This window comes from Pagrus pagrus (genome assembly GCF_965226575.1).
Source record: "Pagrus pagrus genome assembly, chromosome: 8".
Classification (NCBI taxonomy): Eukaryota; Metazoa; Chordata; class Actinopteri; order Spariformes; family Sparidae; genus Pagrus; species Pagrus pagrus.
In genome coordinates this window covers 33,042,056-33,061,480 of record NC_140192.1, presented here as the reverse complement: position 1 = coordinate 33,061,480, position 19,425 = coordinate 33,042,056, and the positions used below count along the sequence as shown (strand labels likewise).

The window sequence follows — 19,425 nt, the reverse complement described above, 5'->3', positions numbered from 1 at the left end:
CTATGGAGTCCCCTGGCCACACCTACCCCCAATCATTTTGAATTCAGATAGCGGCGCGCAAATAAGACGTATGTTCCGAGTTCGGTGAGTTTTGGGGTATGTTCAGGCTGCCAAATATGCAATCTCGAGGAAGAAAGAAAAAGAATAATAATAGTAATTAAAGCTGCAAGCAGTGATGAACGGGCCCTCGCCCCTCCACGTATGTTGGGCTGTGGCGCCGTCGGAGGCCTGTGCGCCCAGATGTGTGCTCGCCCTTTGCCTTTGGAAATTTCCTACCTAAATGGGATATGTGTTACACAAAACACTACAGTGACATCTTCAGTGACTTCCAGTGGGTGGCGCTATAGATATGACACAGTATTGATACATAGCTGATTCAGGGCGAGCCCCTCTACATGTGTGAAGAATTTGGTGAAGAGGGGAAATTGTATGTTGAAGTTATGAGTAGGGCTGTAACGATTCATCGAGTTACTCGAGTTACTCGATTACAAAAATTGGTCGAGGAAAAAACTCTGCCTCGAAGCGTCGTTAAATTCCTATGACGCGCAGGGATCTTGAATGTTCCAGACGGACTGTTGTTAATACTACTGCGTAAAGTGCCGTACACGGACACGGAGAGCCCTCTCCGTCGCCGGAGAGCCTGACGGAGAGCCTCTCCGGGCGCATGAAAGATTTTTTAAGTGTCCGTCACTCCGTCGAGGGGAAACGGAGACGGCAATGGCTGTGGTTGGTCCTCTAAACTCACGTCCTCACGCTGGTTCTCCAGCAGCCCGGGGGGGATTGCATTGCGTATCCGCCACCACGACAGAGAACTGCGAAGGCTCGAGATGACATGCCAGAGCAGAATCAGTTTGTGCGCGTTTAAAAAACGTAGATATGATATCTGCTTTACAGACAGTTGAAACCGACGTGACATGTTCTCTCTCTCTGTCTGTCTGTAAGTGTGTGTGCACGTGTGTTTGTTTACGTCGGTCCGGAGTTCCTCCCTTCGTAAAACAGAGCGGAGGAGAATTGTAGATGCGCGACGATGAAGAAATTATTAATTAAACGAACACGGTCCGGACCGGTTCTATAGGAAAAGTGACCTTAAATGACTTCTGTTGTGATTTGGTGCTATGTATAACATAAAATTATATATAACACAGCATGCGTGCACACACATAGGTTGCTAGGTTACCATAGCAAATGGCCTATCCCAGAGATTATATATTATTTGTTAGTAGGTGGTTAGAAGGTGCAATCCCTTTTTGTAATGTTGTATAAGACAACACTAAGGCAAAATGGCCGTTACTATTTAAGTTTGTATTGATTCATAGTGTTACATGTTATATATGTTTTACAGTAAGTTGAAACTGTATTGTTATTTAATTGTTTGCACTTGCACTAAATGGGTAAATTGCAATAAAGTTTTGGAGCCAAATGTTGGAGTTGTAAGAAATACCTCTGTTTTTTTAAGAAAGTAAAAGCCAAATGGTTGATCATTTTACAGCCACATAATTTTCGTCATGCATTATTTGTTTTGGTTGTTTAAAAATGCAAAAATATATATATACGATTAATCGATCGATAAAGTGCTAGATTAATCGATTCCAAAAAGAATCGATAGCTACAGCCCTAGTTATGAGGACTTCCTGCTTGATGGCGAAGGATCGAAATTGACCGCACGGCCACGCCCACCAGATACAACACAGGCTGTTGAAGGTGTGAGGATGCTACTGAGTGAATGTGAAGTCTGTGGTTTTAAATCTGTAGGCAAAGATAGTGAAACTACAAGCCATAGAACTTGGGTCCGTATAGAATGGGAAAAGCCATAAGGGGGTCATTGAAATAAACCGTATCACCACGCCCACCAGGAATGACGTAGGCAAAAGCTGAGCACAACTTTTCATCATCAAGGTATGAGGATGCTACTGAGCGAATGTGAAGTCTGTGGCATTTAACCTGTAGGCCAATTTAAATAATGTACGAGGCATAGAAATGGGAGAAAATGGCGGCGAAATCTCAACTTTGAACCAAAATGGCAGACTTCCCGTTGGACTGAGGTTATGGGTCCAAGAGGGTTTTTTGTGCGTCTGGTCATGATACATAAGCTTACCGAATTTTGTTCATGTATGTGCATGTAGGAGGCGGGGCTTAAAGTTTGAAATATTCCAGGGGGCGCTATGGAGCCATTTAGCGCCACCTGCTGGTCATTTTTGGCGTGTGGGTTACAGGGGCCAGTCTATACCACCCCTATCAATGTCATATCCATAAGTGTTATGGTGTGGGCACAGTGGCAAAAATAAAATTGGACTGCCACGTAGTGGCGAATCAGTAAGACCTTCATCAGCTATCCTCAGGAGGGCATTGGCAATGAATGTACCAAATGTTGTGTTCATATGACCAACCGATGTGGAGATATAAATTACTTTAATTTAAAGAGCGCCACCTAGTGGTCATCAGCCAAAATTTTAGACAGAGCCTTAGGGGCTCATATGGAGGTAGGATCCTGAGTTTCATTTCATTCGGACACACCAATGTGGAGATATGCAACACTTCCTGTTTGGAACCAAATGTACAGGAAGTTCTGATTTAATAACTTGAGTAATCTTTGGAATATCAACATGCTTAGCACAACTGTGGGTCAGGACGGTCCACAGATGCTGTGTGCAAAGTTTGGTGCAAATCGGCGAAATTGTCTGGGGGGAGTTAGCAAAAGTAGGTTTGCGACATTTTGCGAATTTACGAAAAAATTAGGCAACCAGAAATGGGCTAGGCCTATATTAAGAGATTAAGCACAATTCACTGAACGCGTGGATATAAGGTTTTTGAATGTGCGACAACGTATGTGGGAGTTATGAGCCAAAACGCACTTTGCTTGATTATAGCGCCACCTAGTGGTGGAAGTTCACGACGACCATAGATTATCAAATTTTTCGCCAAGCCTAATATGTTTGCCAAATAAAATCGCGTTTTCGTATATGTTCAGGTAGTGAAAAATGCGATAATTTCCGACAAAGAAAAATAATAATCATTGGAAAAACAATAGGGACCTCGCAGGTTTCCTGCTCGGGCCCTAATTAAATTTATTGAGGTGACAAACAACACATTTCCTCAATACTGTACCGTACAGTACATTTAAGTGCATCAAAAACAAGCAGCAAGTAATGAAATTGAGGTGACAGACAAACAACACATTTCCTCTATACCATACCATGCAGTCCATCAAAAACAAGCAGCAAGTAATGAAACTTTAGTTGACTTGTCATAAAATAACAACCAAACATTTTAAACTTCTTCACAAGTAACTTATACAAGTGCACAGCCATCTCTGCAACTCTTGGGAATCTTGCACTCAGGCCTCTCCAGTAGTTTGCAAGCCTCATATCAGTTGGCAGGGGGTCCCTGGAATCACATTGTTGATAGGCCATCCACTGCTCACTGAGCTCTGCTGATGGGTTAGCCATGGGCTTCAGTGTTGAGTAGGCTTCGATCTGCTTTTCCATTGCTGGAGCCTGTCTGTGATCAAAGATCCTGGTCAGCCTGTACACATCTCTGGCTGGATGTGTGTCCCAGTGCTTCGAGAACTTTGTGAAAGCCAAATGAAAGGCATCATGGAGATTGTCCAGCACGTTCCTCTTCTCTCAAACCCCCATTTGCCTCAGTAGCTCATCTGTCTCGGGCCCATAACCGCATGTTTTTGCTGTTCCATTAACTAGGTAGGAGCCAAGATCCTCCATGACATTGTAGACACTGCTGTGGGTCTGTGGGTTCCTTCCAGGATGGTCAGGGATGTCATCACTTTGGAGCAGGCTTCTGCGTTGAAGGTTAGCTTGAGAGTGAGGGTCTGCACCTTCTCCTCTGTTTCCAATTGGCTGAGGATGTTCCTGACTGCCATGCCTGTTGACTCCACTGCCAACAAAAACTGTCTATACAGGTGAACATGCGCTGCATGATACTTGATGGCCTCAAGCCAGCTATTCCACACACTGCCTCAGGAGGAACTTTGGCCTGCACACACTCCTTATTGATGAGGAAGGCCACCCATCTTCGCTTTCTGGAAGGCTTCTTGAAGAAGACTGATCTCATCCATGACTCAAGTGAGGTAGCATCAGAGAAGTATTTGTAATGGTCTCACCCCCCAGATTGATGATATGGCAGAGGCAGGTAACATGGACACTGTTTAGCATCACTCCTTTCAGGACCTCCCTGTATGCTTTCAGACAGTGCGGCATTATCTGTGACCACTGCCCAGGCATCCTCAGATCCAGACTGTTGCTATGGAGGGAGGTTAGTATGGCTTGGGAAACTGTTGAGTAGTTGCATCTATCCATAAAGACAACATCCACAAGAAAGTATTGGTTTTCAACTCCTGTGATAAAAGAAGAAAAAAACATCAGCACATGTAGTTTTAAATCTCCCTTTCATTTATTGATGTAGATTAAAAATAATAATAATAAAAATATATATATTGTGTGGCTGTACTGACATGATTTTGATTTGATTATTTTATTTTGAACATGTAAATTAAAAAATAGATAAGTTAAAAAAGAAAAGAAAAAAAAATAGGGAAAGGAAATGGACAATATTTCCACTTCTATTACAATTTGATATCTTGATTTACATGTCCAGAAAGTAATCCTTTTAAATCTTATTGAATGTGCATGTCAGCCAGCTTCCCCCGTGGGATCAGTTGTTTTCTGTTTCTGATGCATCAGCTATTAATCATCATCAACATTTATTTTTAATCACCTATATTCAGTTATCCTATTACATTGTTATATGTAGCAATAAAAGGTGAAAATTATCAATGACTGAACAAAAAAATGACAAGAAGTTGCATCAGATATTATTTCACCTGAGGGGCGATGTTGGGTCAATGCATGCACACAATTCACTTAACAAATTGATATATGAGTGTTGACCATTGTACAGGCTGTTAAATTCACATTAACTTACCAATGACGATGTTTAGGACGCTGCAGTCTCTTGCATCAGTGGTCTCATCCACAACAACGGAGTACTTTGTCCCACAGATCTTTTGTAGCACAGAGGAGATATGTTGCTCAAACACTCGGGGGAGGTGAATTTGGCGAAGACTGCTAACATTTTCAGGTAGGGTTCCTCCCTGTTTGCAGTGCTTCTTTAGAAACGGATGTAGGTTTGTCATCTTTTCCAAGGGGATGTCAGCCTCAGCACACATAGCCACAAAATCTTTAACAAACTCTTTTCTGGAGTCCGATGACTTGAATGTAGCAGCAGTAATACACATCTGTAGGGACGTGGCCTTGCTAGCGTTATTATTGTACTTTTCCCTGTTTCTCACATGGCTTTTGGACAGTACGTGGTTATTGCACGTATTTTTACGCTTCCAGTCAACTGAGTGTTGGCAGAATTTGCAAAACAACAGTTCACATACAAGTCGTTCAGGAACTGCTCGGCTCTGTACTGAGGGATTAATGTCGAGTTTCTCCGTTTTTTTCACCGACGAAGACAGAGCCATGGGCAGCCGCTTAGCCATGCTTACATTGTTTTGAAGGTGGAGGGGCTCAGTCTGTGGAGGTGGCTTGTTGTGCCACCCAGATTTGCTTCACTCCGTGCAGTTTTCCCCAGACATACGTTCCTCTTCCACATGAAAACAGCATTTCAGTGAAATTATGTCAAATTCCGCGATATTCCGCGTTAAAAAATAGATTCCGTTTTAATCGGCCAATTCCGTGATTTGTTCTTCCATGATCGCGGAAATCATAGGGCCCTAGGATACCTCCATGCATCAATCAGCACCAATAGGCCAACAACTGTACCTGGTCAGTGGTTTCTTGTTGTTTCATTGCCAACATCATCCCTGTTGGTGGATCCTCAGCAAAGTCTAGGTAGAGACCCTCCTGTGTGCATATAATCTTGGCTTTTAGCGAACACGATATGTCTCTTCACAGTAGGTTGACCAGTATGCTGACTGAGTAGAGTAAAGGTGCGAGTATGGTCTTTCCAGCGATCGGCATTGGGAAGGGCTGCGTGAGCGGTATTACTTGTGATTTCCCAGAGAAGCCTATCGTCTTTTTAGATGAATTTGAGAGGGGGAGTCTGGAGCCTTCTTTCCCAATGCATGAATACATGGCACCAGGGTCCGAAATTAACTTTTAACTTTTTGACTCACCAGCCAAGTGGACTGGTAGATGAAAAAATCCACCGGCCAAGCATATTTTTTACCGGCCAAAATAATAAATTGCCTTTTTGTGTTATATATATATACATTAATTTCCATACATTTCATTGAGATAAAGTATTATGTTGATACAAACTTAAAGAAGAGGCCAGAGCAAGGTTGAAGTGTAATTATTTTTAATATATTGATGAATGTATTTGCTATCGACAGGAGTTAAAGCAAGAAAATCTATATCAATTGTTCAATGTCTGAAATTAGGCATGGCTCCTGAGAACGTTAAGCCCTAAGCCCTAAACAAAACATTGGATGCTTAATTATTTAATATACATCCTCCTCATCAGACTCCTCACTTTCAACCACAGTCATCACCCTCTTCTTTGCACAGTCCATGAAGTCTGGTCTCCTGACCTGACAGAGTCCTGGTGCCACAACACCACGGCTTTTGTGGGATCATACTCACTGATCTCTGGAGAGGACAGCTGGACCATAAGGAGATCTGACAGTGTATCTGAGTGTAGGTTGGACCGCCAATCAGTTTTCACCTGTTTCATGGTATTAAAACAGAAAATCAGGGCAGGAATGCTTATGGCTCCTGTTAACACTGAACCACGACATCTTCTGCAGGGACTGGGGCTCTTCGTGCATCAGTGCCTTCAGGACAGTCCACTGGTCAGGGAACCTTTCAACATCGATTTCAGCGGTCTCAAGGACAGGCTTGAAGTGGTCCACCAGGAGTTCCAGTTCACGTTCACCAAAATCTAGATTAGAATAATTGTACACATTACATTAGAAAAAGCCTAATGCTGTTTTAATTCTCAAACTACAAAAATATGATCATGAACCTGAAACTAACCTGCCTCTGCATCTTCTGACTCTGGCCAGTTAGTGAAGCTGACCAGCTTAGTGGCACACAGGATCCCTACACTGGCATCCTGGAAACCTGTCTGACATACTCTCGACTAGCCTGGCAAGCAAATTTTCTCCTTTGAGCTGACGAGGATCTTGCTGTCACCAATGTTCAGTGAAATTCCCTGATAGCTGTTGGCAATTGTGGCTTTCATCATGGGCCCTTGTCTGATAATAAAATGATCATTTTTATCATTCTTTCAGAATTTATCTTTACAAAAAGCTCTCTCTCTCTCTCTATGTTAACAGTCATTTCTCTTCATTCTCTTAAAGGAAGAGTTCACTCTAAAATAAAATTCAGTCATTATCGACTCACCCACATGCTGATGAGAAGTCCGGTGTAGTTTTTTATTCCTCAAAGTGCAGCTGGAGACCCGCGGGGGTACCCTCCGGCAGGAGTAATCCATATAAAAAGCATAAGTGGCGACCCAGAGGAAAAGGTCCATAAAACTACACAAAAATGTTGTAATATTCCTCCGTACTGCTCGTCCGCTGCAATCCAAGTGTCCTGAAGTGGCGACATCCAGTTTACTTGAAACGACGTCATTTAGTACATTTTTCTAGCCGAAAAAGTCACTATGCTATGTTTACACGGAGGCACGCTCCACGTTCACGCGAGTCTCCCTTGCAGCCGATTGCACTACGGAAGCCGCGCCGGACAAGATGAACGAGACTCGCGATGGATACACACCAGCATTTACTTCCTGCTTTGAGCGACTGAGTGACACACAAACACAAGAGGGATCTGCCTGCCCTAGTGATTTGAAACTTTGACACTGACAGCTGGATGTAAATACCGGTGTGTATCTATTGAGAGTCTCGTACATCTTGTCCGGCGCGGCTTCCATAGTGCAATCGGCTGAAAGGGAGACTCGCGTGAACGCGGAGCGTGCCTCTATGTAAACATAGCATAATGACTGTTTAGGCTGTAAAAATGTACTAAATGACGTCGTTTCGAGTCTCTGGATGTCGCCACTTCAGGACACTTGGATTGCAGCGGACGAGCAGTATGGAGGAATATTACAAAGTGTTTGTGTAGTTTTATGGACCTTTTCCCCTGGGTCGCCACTTATGCTCGTTATATGGATTACTCCTGCCGGAGGGTAGCACCGCGGGTCTCCAGCTGCACTTTGAGGAATAAAAAACTACACCGGACTTCTCATCAGCATGTGGGTGAGTCGATAATGACTGAATTTTGTTTTAGAGTGAACTATTCCTTTAAGGTAAGTATTTTTTATTGCAGTCTAAATAAACATACCTGGTTTTGTACTTAAGTACTGCCTGTGTTGAGGACAAGGATCTGTGGGCCTCCGCTATGGTCATTGTGGACCTCTGCAGACCAGCAGACAGGCTGCTCAGGTGTGTAAGTGTGTCATGCAGGAAGTCGCAGAAGTGGACAACAGCAGCCTCCCTGGCAACACTGTAGTATTTCGTGGCCTTGGCCTGCTGAACACCTCGGACATTTTGGGCATCAGGAGATTGAATCTGAAATACATAAAGAACAAAGACATATAAATAGATTAATTGCTGCCCAAAAAACCTATAGTAGTTAATCAGTGCATAAAATATTGAAACATGATGTTATTAATTGTAACTGTGTATGTTGTTATTTACAGGACATTACATATTGATGATACTTTTTGGAGTACTTAGCATACAAATCTAGAGTCACTACCTGTTCCAGATGCTGGACAAGCCCCTGGTAACCATGCAGGAAGTGGTCCAGGGCACGCAATAGGTGTCCTACCCATCTGGTACCACCGATTCTGGTGGGTACCAGTGGTGTGTGCCAAGAGCCTGGAAGCTGTTTACCAGGTTTGCCCTGTTCAGTGGACTGGTGTGGTAGAAGGTGTAGAGCTAGTGCTGGGCGGTATGACCAAAAATGTATATCACGGTATTTTTCAAAATTCTAACGGTTTCACTGTATATCACAGTATTTTTTTTTTCATGTATAATCAGGTGTTCACAGCATTTTCTACTGGTTGAGAGAGGAATTACTGCAGTAGACTGACTAAGGATGGTCTATTTTACTGTCATGATGAGTGAATATTGTGGAATAATTCCACACTACTAGTAATGCAGGTTTGCATGGCCCCAGAAAATGATGCTGTTTACAAAGAAGAGCCACTCATGATTCTAATGAAGTGAGGAATCAGTATGCAAAGACAACTGCAGTCAAAATACAGAACTTTTACTGTGCAAATTTCACAAACATCTTTTATAAAACCAATACAAAAAGTAGTGCAACTTGCAATAATTATACTTTTGCTTTAAGTTCAAGCCCAGGTACACTACACAGTATTCAAGTAAATCTAAAAAGGAAATCTAAAACAAGTGTGACTTAGTGAAGAGGCCGCGGCTCCAAAGGAGGTGTGACGGTACATGCCATGATGATGATGTATGTGTTTTTTCAAGGTGTTTCCCCGGTGTCCTCCTGTTAAAACATGTACCTGCTGACTGTTTATAATCATATGGATGCTGTTTTCCTCATATAAGTTGCCAAAGACAGGACCAGTTTCTACGTTACTGTTGTTTGGTCATGTAACGTTGCTTTGTGGGACATTTATCTATATTTTGTTGAGTGAAGGACCTGTTTAGTTATCAGACAGTGAACACTTGTTCGGTTCGCCAATACTGCGCCTCTGATACTACCTCCGGAGGCGAATCAGAGGCGCAGCGAAATTTCACCCCTCGCCGCATCTGAGACTTTCACACAAAGGAGGATGCGGAGAATTGGCGCAGGATCCCCGCATACAAACGGCAGTATGAATGGGGCTAATGTCTATCCTATCCATCTTCACCGTAAGGTAACACCAGAGCACTACTGTTAACCCTCACCACGCAGTCGCACCATGCGTGTTTACAAGCGCAACATTGAAAAGGGTCCGCTCTGAAACAGTGTCGCGCGGCGCAGCGTAGCGTTCCGGACGTTGTGTAATCAAATACACCGGTATGGGGGTACATTAAAAATTCATATCATAACAAAAATATATCGCCCAGCACTATGTAGAGCCCACTGAGGAGGTCTTCTACTTTTTGGAACATCACATTAGACCGAATGGCATCAGAAGAGGTCAATTCAAGGTGGTGTGCCATACAATGGATGTTGATGATGTAGTCCCTGTCCCCCTAAAGCCGGCTGACCACACCATTCTTGGCTCCAGTCATCACAGCAGCTCTATCTGTTGCTACAGCGACCAACTTGCTTTCCCACTCATCACATACTCCCTTCATGATGGCACTGATGGCTTTGCTTATATGCGCTGCATCTGCCTTCTCCACCGACTTGATGCCAACAAACTTCGAAGCAATTGTGCCCTTGTGGCAGAATCTGACATAAACTAATTCCTCCTCTTTCACAGAACTGTCTGTGGAGCCATCTGACATGATGGAAAGAAATTTGGTGTTTTTCAGATATTCTCTGATGTTGTTCCTCTCCACCTCTGCAATGTGGTGCATGAACTCTTTGGCCTGCTTTTCATTTCTATATGTTGAGCTAGGCCTGGGCGATAAATCAGCAAAATCGATTAATTCGAGTTTTTGGTTTAGGACGATTTTAAAAAATGAAAATCGAGTTTTTATTTAACTTGCTCCGCCGCCGCTCCTCATGGGCTCCCGTAGTTCATAGTGGCTCCACCCCCCGCATTGACTTTCCACTGAGAAACAAAACAAAAACATGCAGCGAGCTCGTCCCTAAAATGGCACCGTCTCGTTAGTGGCTTGGTTGTGTAGCGTCGGACCTCGAACAAACCACGGTCCGCTGCAAAGTTTGTTCAAAGGCTGTTGTGACTAAAGACAGCGGACCGACATTTATTTCAGCATCTCAAACAGACGCATGTATCACAGTGGAACACTTGTTGTTCACTACGAGATGAACAGACCGCAACAGCCAACAAACACCCGCTATGAAGCAGCTAACATTAGCGGAATCATGTAATCATTGTGTCCCGTATGAGAAGAAAGGGTCCCGGTGGACAGCTGTTACGGATGCAGTCACGTTGCATATCGTTAAAGACATGCTGCCCGTATATACAGTGGAAAAGCCGGAGGTTCATCCACATGCTGAAAATGTTCGACCCCAGGTTTGTGCTACGAAGCCACAACGGGTCATGATGCCTTGAGCCAGAGGAAGCAGACAGGCTCGTCTTCCTGACCAAAAATGTTATAAAGACAACAAGCATACACCTCATGTCCGGTACATCTACCAACATGTCATGTTTACTGTGCAGCATGCAGATGTTTCATTTAGTTTACATATCTTCAGGGATATAAAATAATATTTGGAAACAAAAGGTACCTTTTGTAAAATAAAGTATTCAATAAAAGTTATGTTAACACATTATCCATACCAATATGGAAACTGATCTGTTTTTATAATAGCAATCTGACATGTTAAATTTATGTTTACAAAAGCATTTTATCAAAAAGGGACACATTCTTTTCAAAAGGATGCACTTTCATTTATTTTTTCAAGTGAGTTTGAAGCTGCACTCTTCACAACGGCAGGGCAAATTTGTTTGGAATCATAGCATTAAAATAAATGCAATGCTTCTAATAATTTCTTTGTGATTTGAAATTTGTTCATGAGAAGGATAAAAAAAAAAAAAAATCGCTTAAAATCGTAAATCAAGTTTGGTGTGAAAAAATCGGAGATTCAATTTTTTTGCCATATCGCCCAGCCTTATGTTGAGCCCACAGTGAGTCCTTTCTTTTCATCCAAACTGCAGAAGTAAAAAAACAAAGTTATTTCATTAAAAATTAACTTAAAATCATGTTATTCAATATTGCTGTTACTTCTCTAATTTTCTGTATGTAACATTACTTTATACACGGCAGAAAATCAGTGAATGTTCTCAGTAAAATAATTGTAAAAGGTGGTCATTGATTATTGAATTTTCACTTTCATTATGATACAAATGATACTTAAGTGGAAATTTTGAACGCTATTGTGGGATTGCATTTTCATTTTAAAACAAACATACATTAAACATGTGCTTCCTAACAGGTTACATATGACAGTGACACTAATTTCAGAGAAGCAAAGTTTTCACTTACTCGCACATCCACTCAAAGTCAGAGAGCGGTTTTGCCCTCTTTCCAATGGCATGTACATTACGAAACAGTATCTTCTTCTTTGCGCTGGTCTGCTCCGACATTAACACAAGCGCCGTCACGGTGGGTGTCGAGAGGAGAGGCTCAGCTTGAGCCCAAGACACAGACATACAGGAATGGTGACATTTGCTATGCTCATGATCGCGGATGTTCTCCAGCTTCATCGTTCTGTTTCTGATAACAAACAAGTTGTGTCGTTTTTTTTCTTTGGCATACTGGTGACACACCAAACAGCTCATCACCAGAGCCTCAGCATCATACTGTAACCAGTCTCTGGGAACCCCTCAATCTCCAAACCTCCACGTTTCACAAAACTTTCTCCTTGAATGTGTGTCTCCGTCCTCTTTTTCGTCACATAGTTTTCATTTCAAAGGTCTCTTGACTCCTTCCAAATACTGCCACATAGCTAACTAGCTAATAACTTTGAAAATTTGCTTACGGTAAGCTGTCCAGCGTTAAGTGATAATCACCCTCTTATTCCTACTCTGCCTCTGATTGGCTGGTGTTCGTTGCACCCGTATCCACCATGAAAGGGTGTTGTTCTTCTTTTAACAGGTGGTATGATAGGTTCGTCACTGGTTGTGCTGACTGGTGACCGTGTTGAAATGACTGGTGACCAGCTCCTCTGGGCAGCCCAATTGCAAGTTTGCAGCAGGGCCCATCCAAGGATTGGTTGGGCACTCCCTTTTGTCGATGGTTGGGCTGATCACAGCCCCAGCACTCTCCTCCCCTTTTGCGTGTTTGTTCTTCTTCTTGTTGCTTGCTTTAGTATCTCTGACATCCATGTGCCTGATTTCAGTCTCCACTTCGTCACAGCACGCCATATGGAAGGTGCCCCCTTCAGGCTAAAGGAATTTTCCTGTTGTTCTTTTATGCCACTTTTTCATGCAATTTTGGATTTGCTTCTTGCAACCAGGGTGTTGTTGCAGTATTAACTCCACTGGTGCTGTCTCCCTCCTGTCTTCTTTTCCTTGTCCAGCCCCCATGTAGCCTTGGGTAGCACTGCTAGCTAGTGCTCTATGGATTTCTGGCTGATCGTCCTCTGGGACCTTGGTAATGCAGCCGAATTTACCTGCTTCCCCCTCAACTTTCCTGGGAATGACAGAGACGCTATTGTGGAGTCGCAACCTCCCCGTTTATTCCTCTTAATTGTACAAATTGATCAAGGTGAATTGTGGCCGCTGCTTTGGGATTTTCTGCACAGTCGCTCCAACACCAAATCAAATGCCTCGGGTCTCCAAAACCAGCGTAGCACTCGCTCCCATGGTATCTCTGGAAATTCCTCTTTTACTCGCTCCAAATTAATAAACTTGGTGATTTGCCAAAGCTTTAAATTGATCAGCTGTGCGTCCTTATAGAGCAGTTTCTTCACCCACCTCTTCTAGATACACTTCCTCAACGTTGAGCAAAATAAAACAAGGACTATCTCAAAACCAAAGTCTGAAAAACACAAAATTCCCTTATGTGGACCTCCTTATTATCAAGAAAACAGGACTGGAATTCAGTCTTGGCACACCAAGCACTTAAATTTCCTGGTCTTTTTTCTTGGTTGTCAAAAATCCCATGTCTAAACACAATTGATCCTTCAACTCTTATGCTAATCTAATAAACTGACTTCATTAGATTACCCCAGATGGTAAAGGTGAGAGACCTTTTAATCTTCAGTAAACCTTACACAAGGCAATCATCCACTTTCTACTACAACCATCAACTCAACAATAGTCATTAATCAAACAATCCTTAATCTAACAACTTTACTTTAAACTTGTTTACACTCTTTATCACGGATTCTCAACAATCGTTTTCCCAAATTATTCATGCTACCATCTTATACAGCCTTGTGTTTGGCTGCGCTTTGCTAAATACCAAATTATTCCACCCAGAGCACAATGACATCCAACAATCCAAATTGTTATAACCACATTCAACACTCATCCAATCTTTCTGCAACATGGTAAAAAATATTACATAAAAATGTAGAGTCTGTATCACCAGTGGTTTAAGTTGCAGTTCAGTGTTTGGCAATTGTATCTCTTTGAGCAGCTCCAGCAATTTGTTAACCTTTAGTTAGCTTTAGCAATTTGTTTTAGTTACCTTCAACCTGGGCGGAGTCCTGACACTGCACTGAAACGCATTCAGCATTAGAAGAAATAAGTGCTCTTCTTACCTTTGGTTTGGTGGCCACTGATGGTCTGAGGTGCAGTGAGGTCCACCCTGGTGTTGGGCCCTTTTCAATCTCCTGGCTGGCTCACAAATTATGTTGAATCCCAGGGTACCAGGAAATGGGCCAGATGGGTCCTGGTACTTGGTCCAACACCTCACCAAATAGTCTTCACTGTAGGCAGGAATCAAGAAATGGGCTCAAAGAAGAGCGCTGGAGAGGTGCAGAGTCTGGTAAAAAGGAGTTTATTGGGTTCTACAAGACAGCAACACTAATTAAGAGTTAGTTCGATCACGTAAGCGAACTAAACAAGTTCTCTCTTCGCTCCTGCTTTTATGCTGAAGGGTCTCCACGTACAAGCGCCCCTGAGGGCCAGTTCTAATGGTGGATGACACTGCCTGATTCTATGGCTATTCTCATTGGTTGACCTTTCGATCACACCCAATGCCCACCTCCATTAGCGTCGTACATTAGGCAATAGTATCTTTTCTAAATAGCATAAAAGGTGTGGTTAGTATGTGATTAAACTCTTGGCCCCCCTGAAGGAGCGCACTGTAACCACTTGTGGCTAGTGTGATCATTCACAGGGACCTTTCAGACTTCTGAGCTTCATTAAATCACATATCATACAATGTACAACATGGTGAAACTGGTATTCTGCATTTAAACCATCCTGAGGGAGCATTGTGCAGCTCAAAATTCAAATTGGAGCTATGTAGGAGTTTGTGATGCTTTTGTCGCTTGAAAGCAATACAGCCAAAAGTGTAGGTCTGTTTGCTTCCATAGTTCCATTAAGTTAAACTTTGAATCACTATTCTATGTTAAGGCATAGAAAAGTGATTCTATATATATATTCTCCTCTGCCTCCTAGGGCATAGTCATTTAAACTTAAACTGTGATACCTTGTAGTTCTTTAACAAAACAAATGGCCTAGAACCAAGCAACGGTGGTCCGAGGACCAGTCATGTTCCACCATAGTTGTTCCTGGCAATGCTGGGAAACTGCAGACGAGTACAGTGACAGAATGCCAGTTTCTGGGTTGCTTTAGCATTGGATCCTTTCTCCTAAAATGGTATGCACAATTTCTGAATGCTGCATCTTCTTTTGACACATGGCAGAGTCTACGGGCGGAGTCTAAGGTTAACACAATCACTTCAGTTTCATTCTCCAATGTGCATGCACAAAGACCAACCTTTAATTAAGTCACTAGTCTGCAAAAATGATGGGAACCCTAGCTGTCTTACATCATGGTAGTATGATATTGTAAGGCAAGCTGGAGAGACCCCTTCAGTGATAAGCAAGAACTTTACTACCTCCCCTTTAGCCATACTATAAGCACTACTCTATAAATGCATTTACTATTCATCATTTATACATATGCATTGACACATGCATAACCAGGGAGGAAAAAGACCTTCAGGAATCAATTAGTGAAATTGAAAGGCAATAAAGCATGTATTTTAATAAATCCCTGGTCATACACTTGGAACAGGTTCTAGTTCAATTTCGGTTATCTATAGCAACCTTGATGAAGTGGAGTAAAGAGTAAAATAATTCCAAATCTCTGAAATGGAAATAATATGCAAAATGGCAGCACTTGGACAGATGGAAACAGAAAAAACAATATTGACTCAAGAACTCTTATTCAGTACAACACATACTCAGGATATGACCTCCTTTCTTGACATTTTTCACTTCTGTAATCTACATTATATGTTGGTTCTCTCAGGAACTTGAGGAGATTCGCAGGTCTGGAATGAAAAACTTCAGAAACATTCAAGTTGAGGAATCAAACCTATTGTCATGGCAAGGGCTCATTGTTCCTGTAAGTAAGTGTTCCTTGTTTAACTTCTCTGGCATTTGTTGGCCCACAGTTTCCTTGACAAAACCTCCTTTGCTCACTTCCAGGACAACCCTCCTTATGACAAAGGTGCATTCAGGATCGAAATCATTTTCCCGACTGAGTACCCTTTCAAGCCTCCCAAGATCACATTCAAGACAAAAATCTATCACCCCAACATTGATGAGAAGGGCCAGGTGTGCTTGCCTGTGATCAGCGCAGAGAACTGGAAGCCTGCCACCAAAACTGACCAAGGTGGGTGTGTTAGTGATACAGAGGGCCTCTGCAGGTAAACTGATGCAACATAATCACTTTATGGTTTGAGCTTACATTACGTGTCTATGCTCAGAACATGGCTTTGGTGTAAATTATTCAGTAAAAGTGCTTATGCAAGTTTTAGTGCCAGTACCAAAACAATACTTTTTTTAATACCTGTTTTATGGAGTGGGCTCCCTTTTTTCATCAAACAAGCTTGGCCAAACAAATCAAAGTAGTTTGTCTTAGCAAAAAAAAATTTACCTCAAGTTTAACATCAACACAATTGTGGTTTAAATTAGGAACTATCAAAAAAAAAAACAATAATCTCTGAATACTTGCCATGCATTCATTCTAAAGGTATGAATCTTTCATACCCAGCCCTATCTGTGATTTAAATATGCCACATTTAAATGAATTCACTGAAATCGGGTAAATCAGACAATCTGTATATGGATATAATCAGCTTACACCTACGCATGCAGCACTTCTAAGGTAGTGACTTTTTTTAGGAAGTATAAGTCAGTCTTAGCGCAAATTATAGCTCAAATATTAATATGGTGTTTATAAGGGTTATGACAGACTACTTTAAATCATCCAACTTGTGGTACTGTTTCACAGTCTGCATGATAACACCCACAAAACATCTTATTGATATTATTGAACGCACATATTAATGCTGGGGAAATATAAACTACAATTTAGGTAAAGCAAATCAGAATGTATTCAGAGACTGCCGGTAAAATCGCATAAAACTAGGACGACTACTTTATGGACAAGCATTTAATCACTAATCTGCTGACAAACCAGACTTAAACAAAACACACTAAACTAAATTACAGACTAGACACTAAACAAAGAGTTGTGGGGTTCTGGACCAGTGTAAGCAGGCAAAGATGTCAATGCATGTTCAGTAACACAATAGATTACTTTGTGTAGGGAACCTTAAAACATAAATTTTATTTTAATTAATCATTCAACAGCTTAGAGTTGTTACACAAAAAGGAGGGGTTTGAATTCTATTAATCATTATAATTAAGAGGAAATCCTAGTGTGAATCTAGCGCTTCCTAGTGTAGCCCACCCTTATTAATCTATAAACATCAATCTGATCAACCCTGGAAAAGTCTTTTGTTATACCTGAGGGGGTTGTGGGAAGGAGGAGGAGGCACCTCATTGCGTCGAAGCTTTGTCATGAATCCAAGGGCCTTCTCTTTGTGTTCATTTTCACGTAGGAGTCCTTCTGGGCCCCCATCTTCTCTCTATGTCGCTCTCTCTCTTTCTTTGCCTTTTTCCCTCCAGTTCCATGCACCCTTTTCCTAGGTGTGCAGGGAGATCAGTTTCCTCAGTACTGTCAGGACACAAATGTACAGTAATCTTGTTGCATTAAAGTTCTGTTCACCAAGCATGCTCTGATTGGCTCATCCTGCCTTATAGGCAGATTTGACCCCCAGTGGACCCCACTATTGGGGGTCATCTCAGCAAAGGTGTGTTTCAAGTGGCTGCCAGAGAAGAAGAGACTCCCAAGGGTTAAGGGGGCTTTTGTTTAAAGAGGTCTTGTAATAAGGGAGCTGTTGGTGTAATGTCATGAGTGCGACGCGTCACTCCTACTCCTTTACCTTTCATTTGATAAACTTTACTAACTCTAAATCTTTTTTTAAATAATAGACCATTCGAATGGCTGACATGACTTGTCAAAGCGGGAAGAGCACAGCTGTGACCAACAACATTAATGATGGCTTCAGTCTATTAAGTGAGCATGCACAATACCAGAACTGAAAGCTCACTGAACTGGAATGCAGCCATCATTAATGTTAGAGATTTCAGCTGTGCTTTTCCTGTTTTGATGAGTCAAAACATCCGTCGTGAAAAGGGTCTATTATAAAAGTCTGTTTTGAGGTTGAGCTTTACAGATTTAAAAATGACTCTCTGCTACTGAATGATATTAAACAACCTTTTTTTAAATGAACAGGATATTACTTAGTAATTAATAAGTGATATACATTGTAAATTCAGATGAATAATGCTATGAATGGCAATCATGTTTAGAACATAAAATATATCCGTGTATGTATACAAAGGTTTATTTACAGACACTAAAAAATGTAACATGGAATTACAAGAAAACCGTTGGCTGCTTAAGGACAAGCTTGCAGATCTAAGACATAGTCACACCAATTGGCATTTACACTGACACCCCTGCACCTGGGGGTGGGGGCAGAGTGTCAGGCTGAGTGGCTTTTCAACAGGTCTCTTCTTACTCTGTCTTAAATGTAAAGTTCAAATGAATTTATAACTGCTGACTTCATTGTTAACTCAATCCGCTGCTCTGCAGCTTCAACACTCAACCACACTGAGCCGCTTCAGCAAGATCAAAGGATCAAAACTCAAAACTCCCAATGGGTTTATACAGCCAACACTAGAGGTGTTGTGTGCCAGGAGAGGGCAGCACACCAACCAATTTATATCATGATGTTTTCTATAATATTTACTCTCATAGTGCTAGCTTCACTTCACAAAGCATGCATTCTTTTCATTCTAGTGTTCAATGTAGTATCCACTTTTATGAGGTCCAGTCCAGGGTTTTGAAAGGACAGTTTTCAAGTTCAATTTCATATGTGAAGGATGTTAGAACCAGTGATGTCTACCCCTGTGTTTTGATGGTCAAGGATTACAATGACACTATATACTACGTCATGAATTGTTCAGATGGGGGGCGCTGTTGAGCGATGAGCAAGTAAGACGCACCCACCAGTGGCTCTCGCAGATTTAAGTTTAAAACTCCATTTCAACAAAACCATATGAACGAAACTTTGGGGAATTTACCAAGCAACAGTCTGAGAACTTTTAAAATGCCGAGAAAAACTAATGCAAAACCTGACCTGGACGAGGAGACAGGCCAGCATGAAGCCTCGGGCTCGGCTACAGAGACGAGAGCCGGTGAGAGCGTCCAGCAGGCAGATAGCAACAACGTGCTAAAGGCCATAACATCACTCCTCTCAGAGCT

At 42.0% G+C, this 19,425-nt stretch overlaps 1 protein-coding gene and 1 long non-coding RNA gene across 2 annotated transcripts in view; both read left to right on the top strand.

Annotated features, from left to right (window-relative positions):
* LOC311261561 (ubiquitin-conjugating enzyme E2 L3) overlaps positions 1–19,425 on the top strand; it is a 46,521-nt gene that overhangs the window by 5,898 nt on the left and 21,198 nt on the right. Inside the window, exons 2-3 of the mRNA XM_084360325.1 lie at positions 16,054–16,149; positions 16,233–16,419. Coding sequence (XP_084216451.1) covers positions 16,054–16,149; positions 16,233–16,419 — 283 coding nt within the window. The remainder of the gene's footprint in view (positions 1–16,053; positions 16,150–16,232; positions 16,420–19,425) is intronic.
* On the top strand, positions 3,703–4,506 carry LOC311260851. The gene is made up of 3 exons (XR_014623060.1): positions 3,703–3,806; positions 3,917–4,079; positions 4,203–4,506. It is a non-coding gene; the product is annotated as an uncharacterized lncRNA (long non-coding RNA).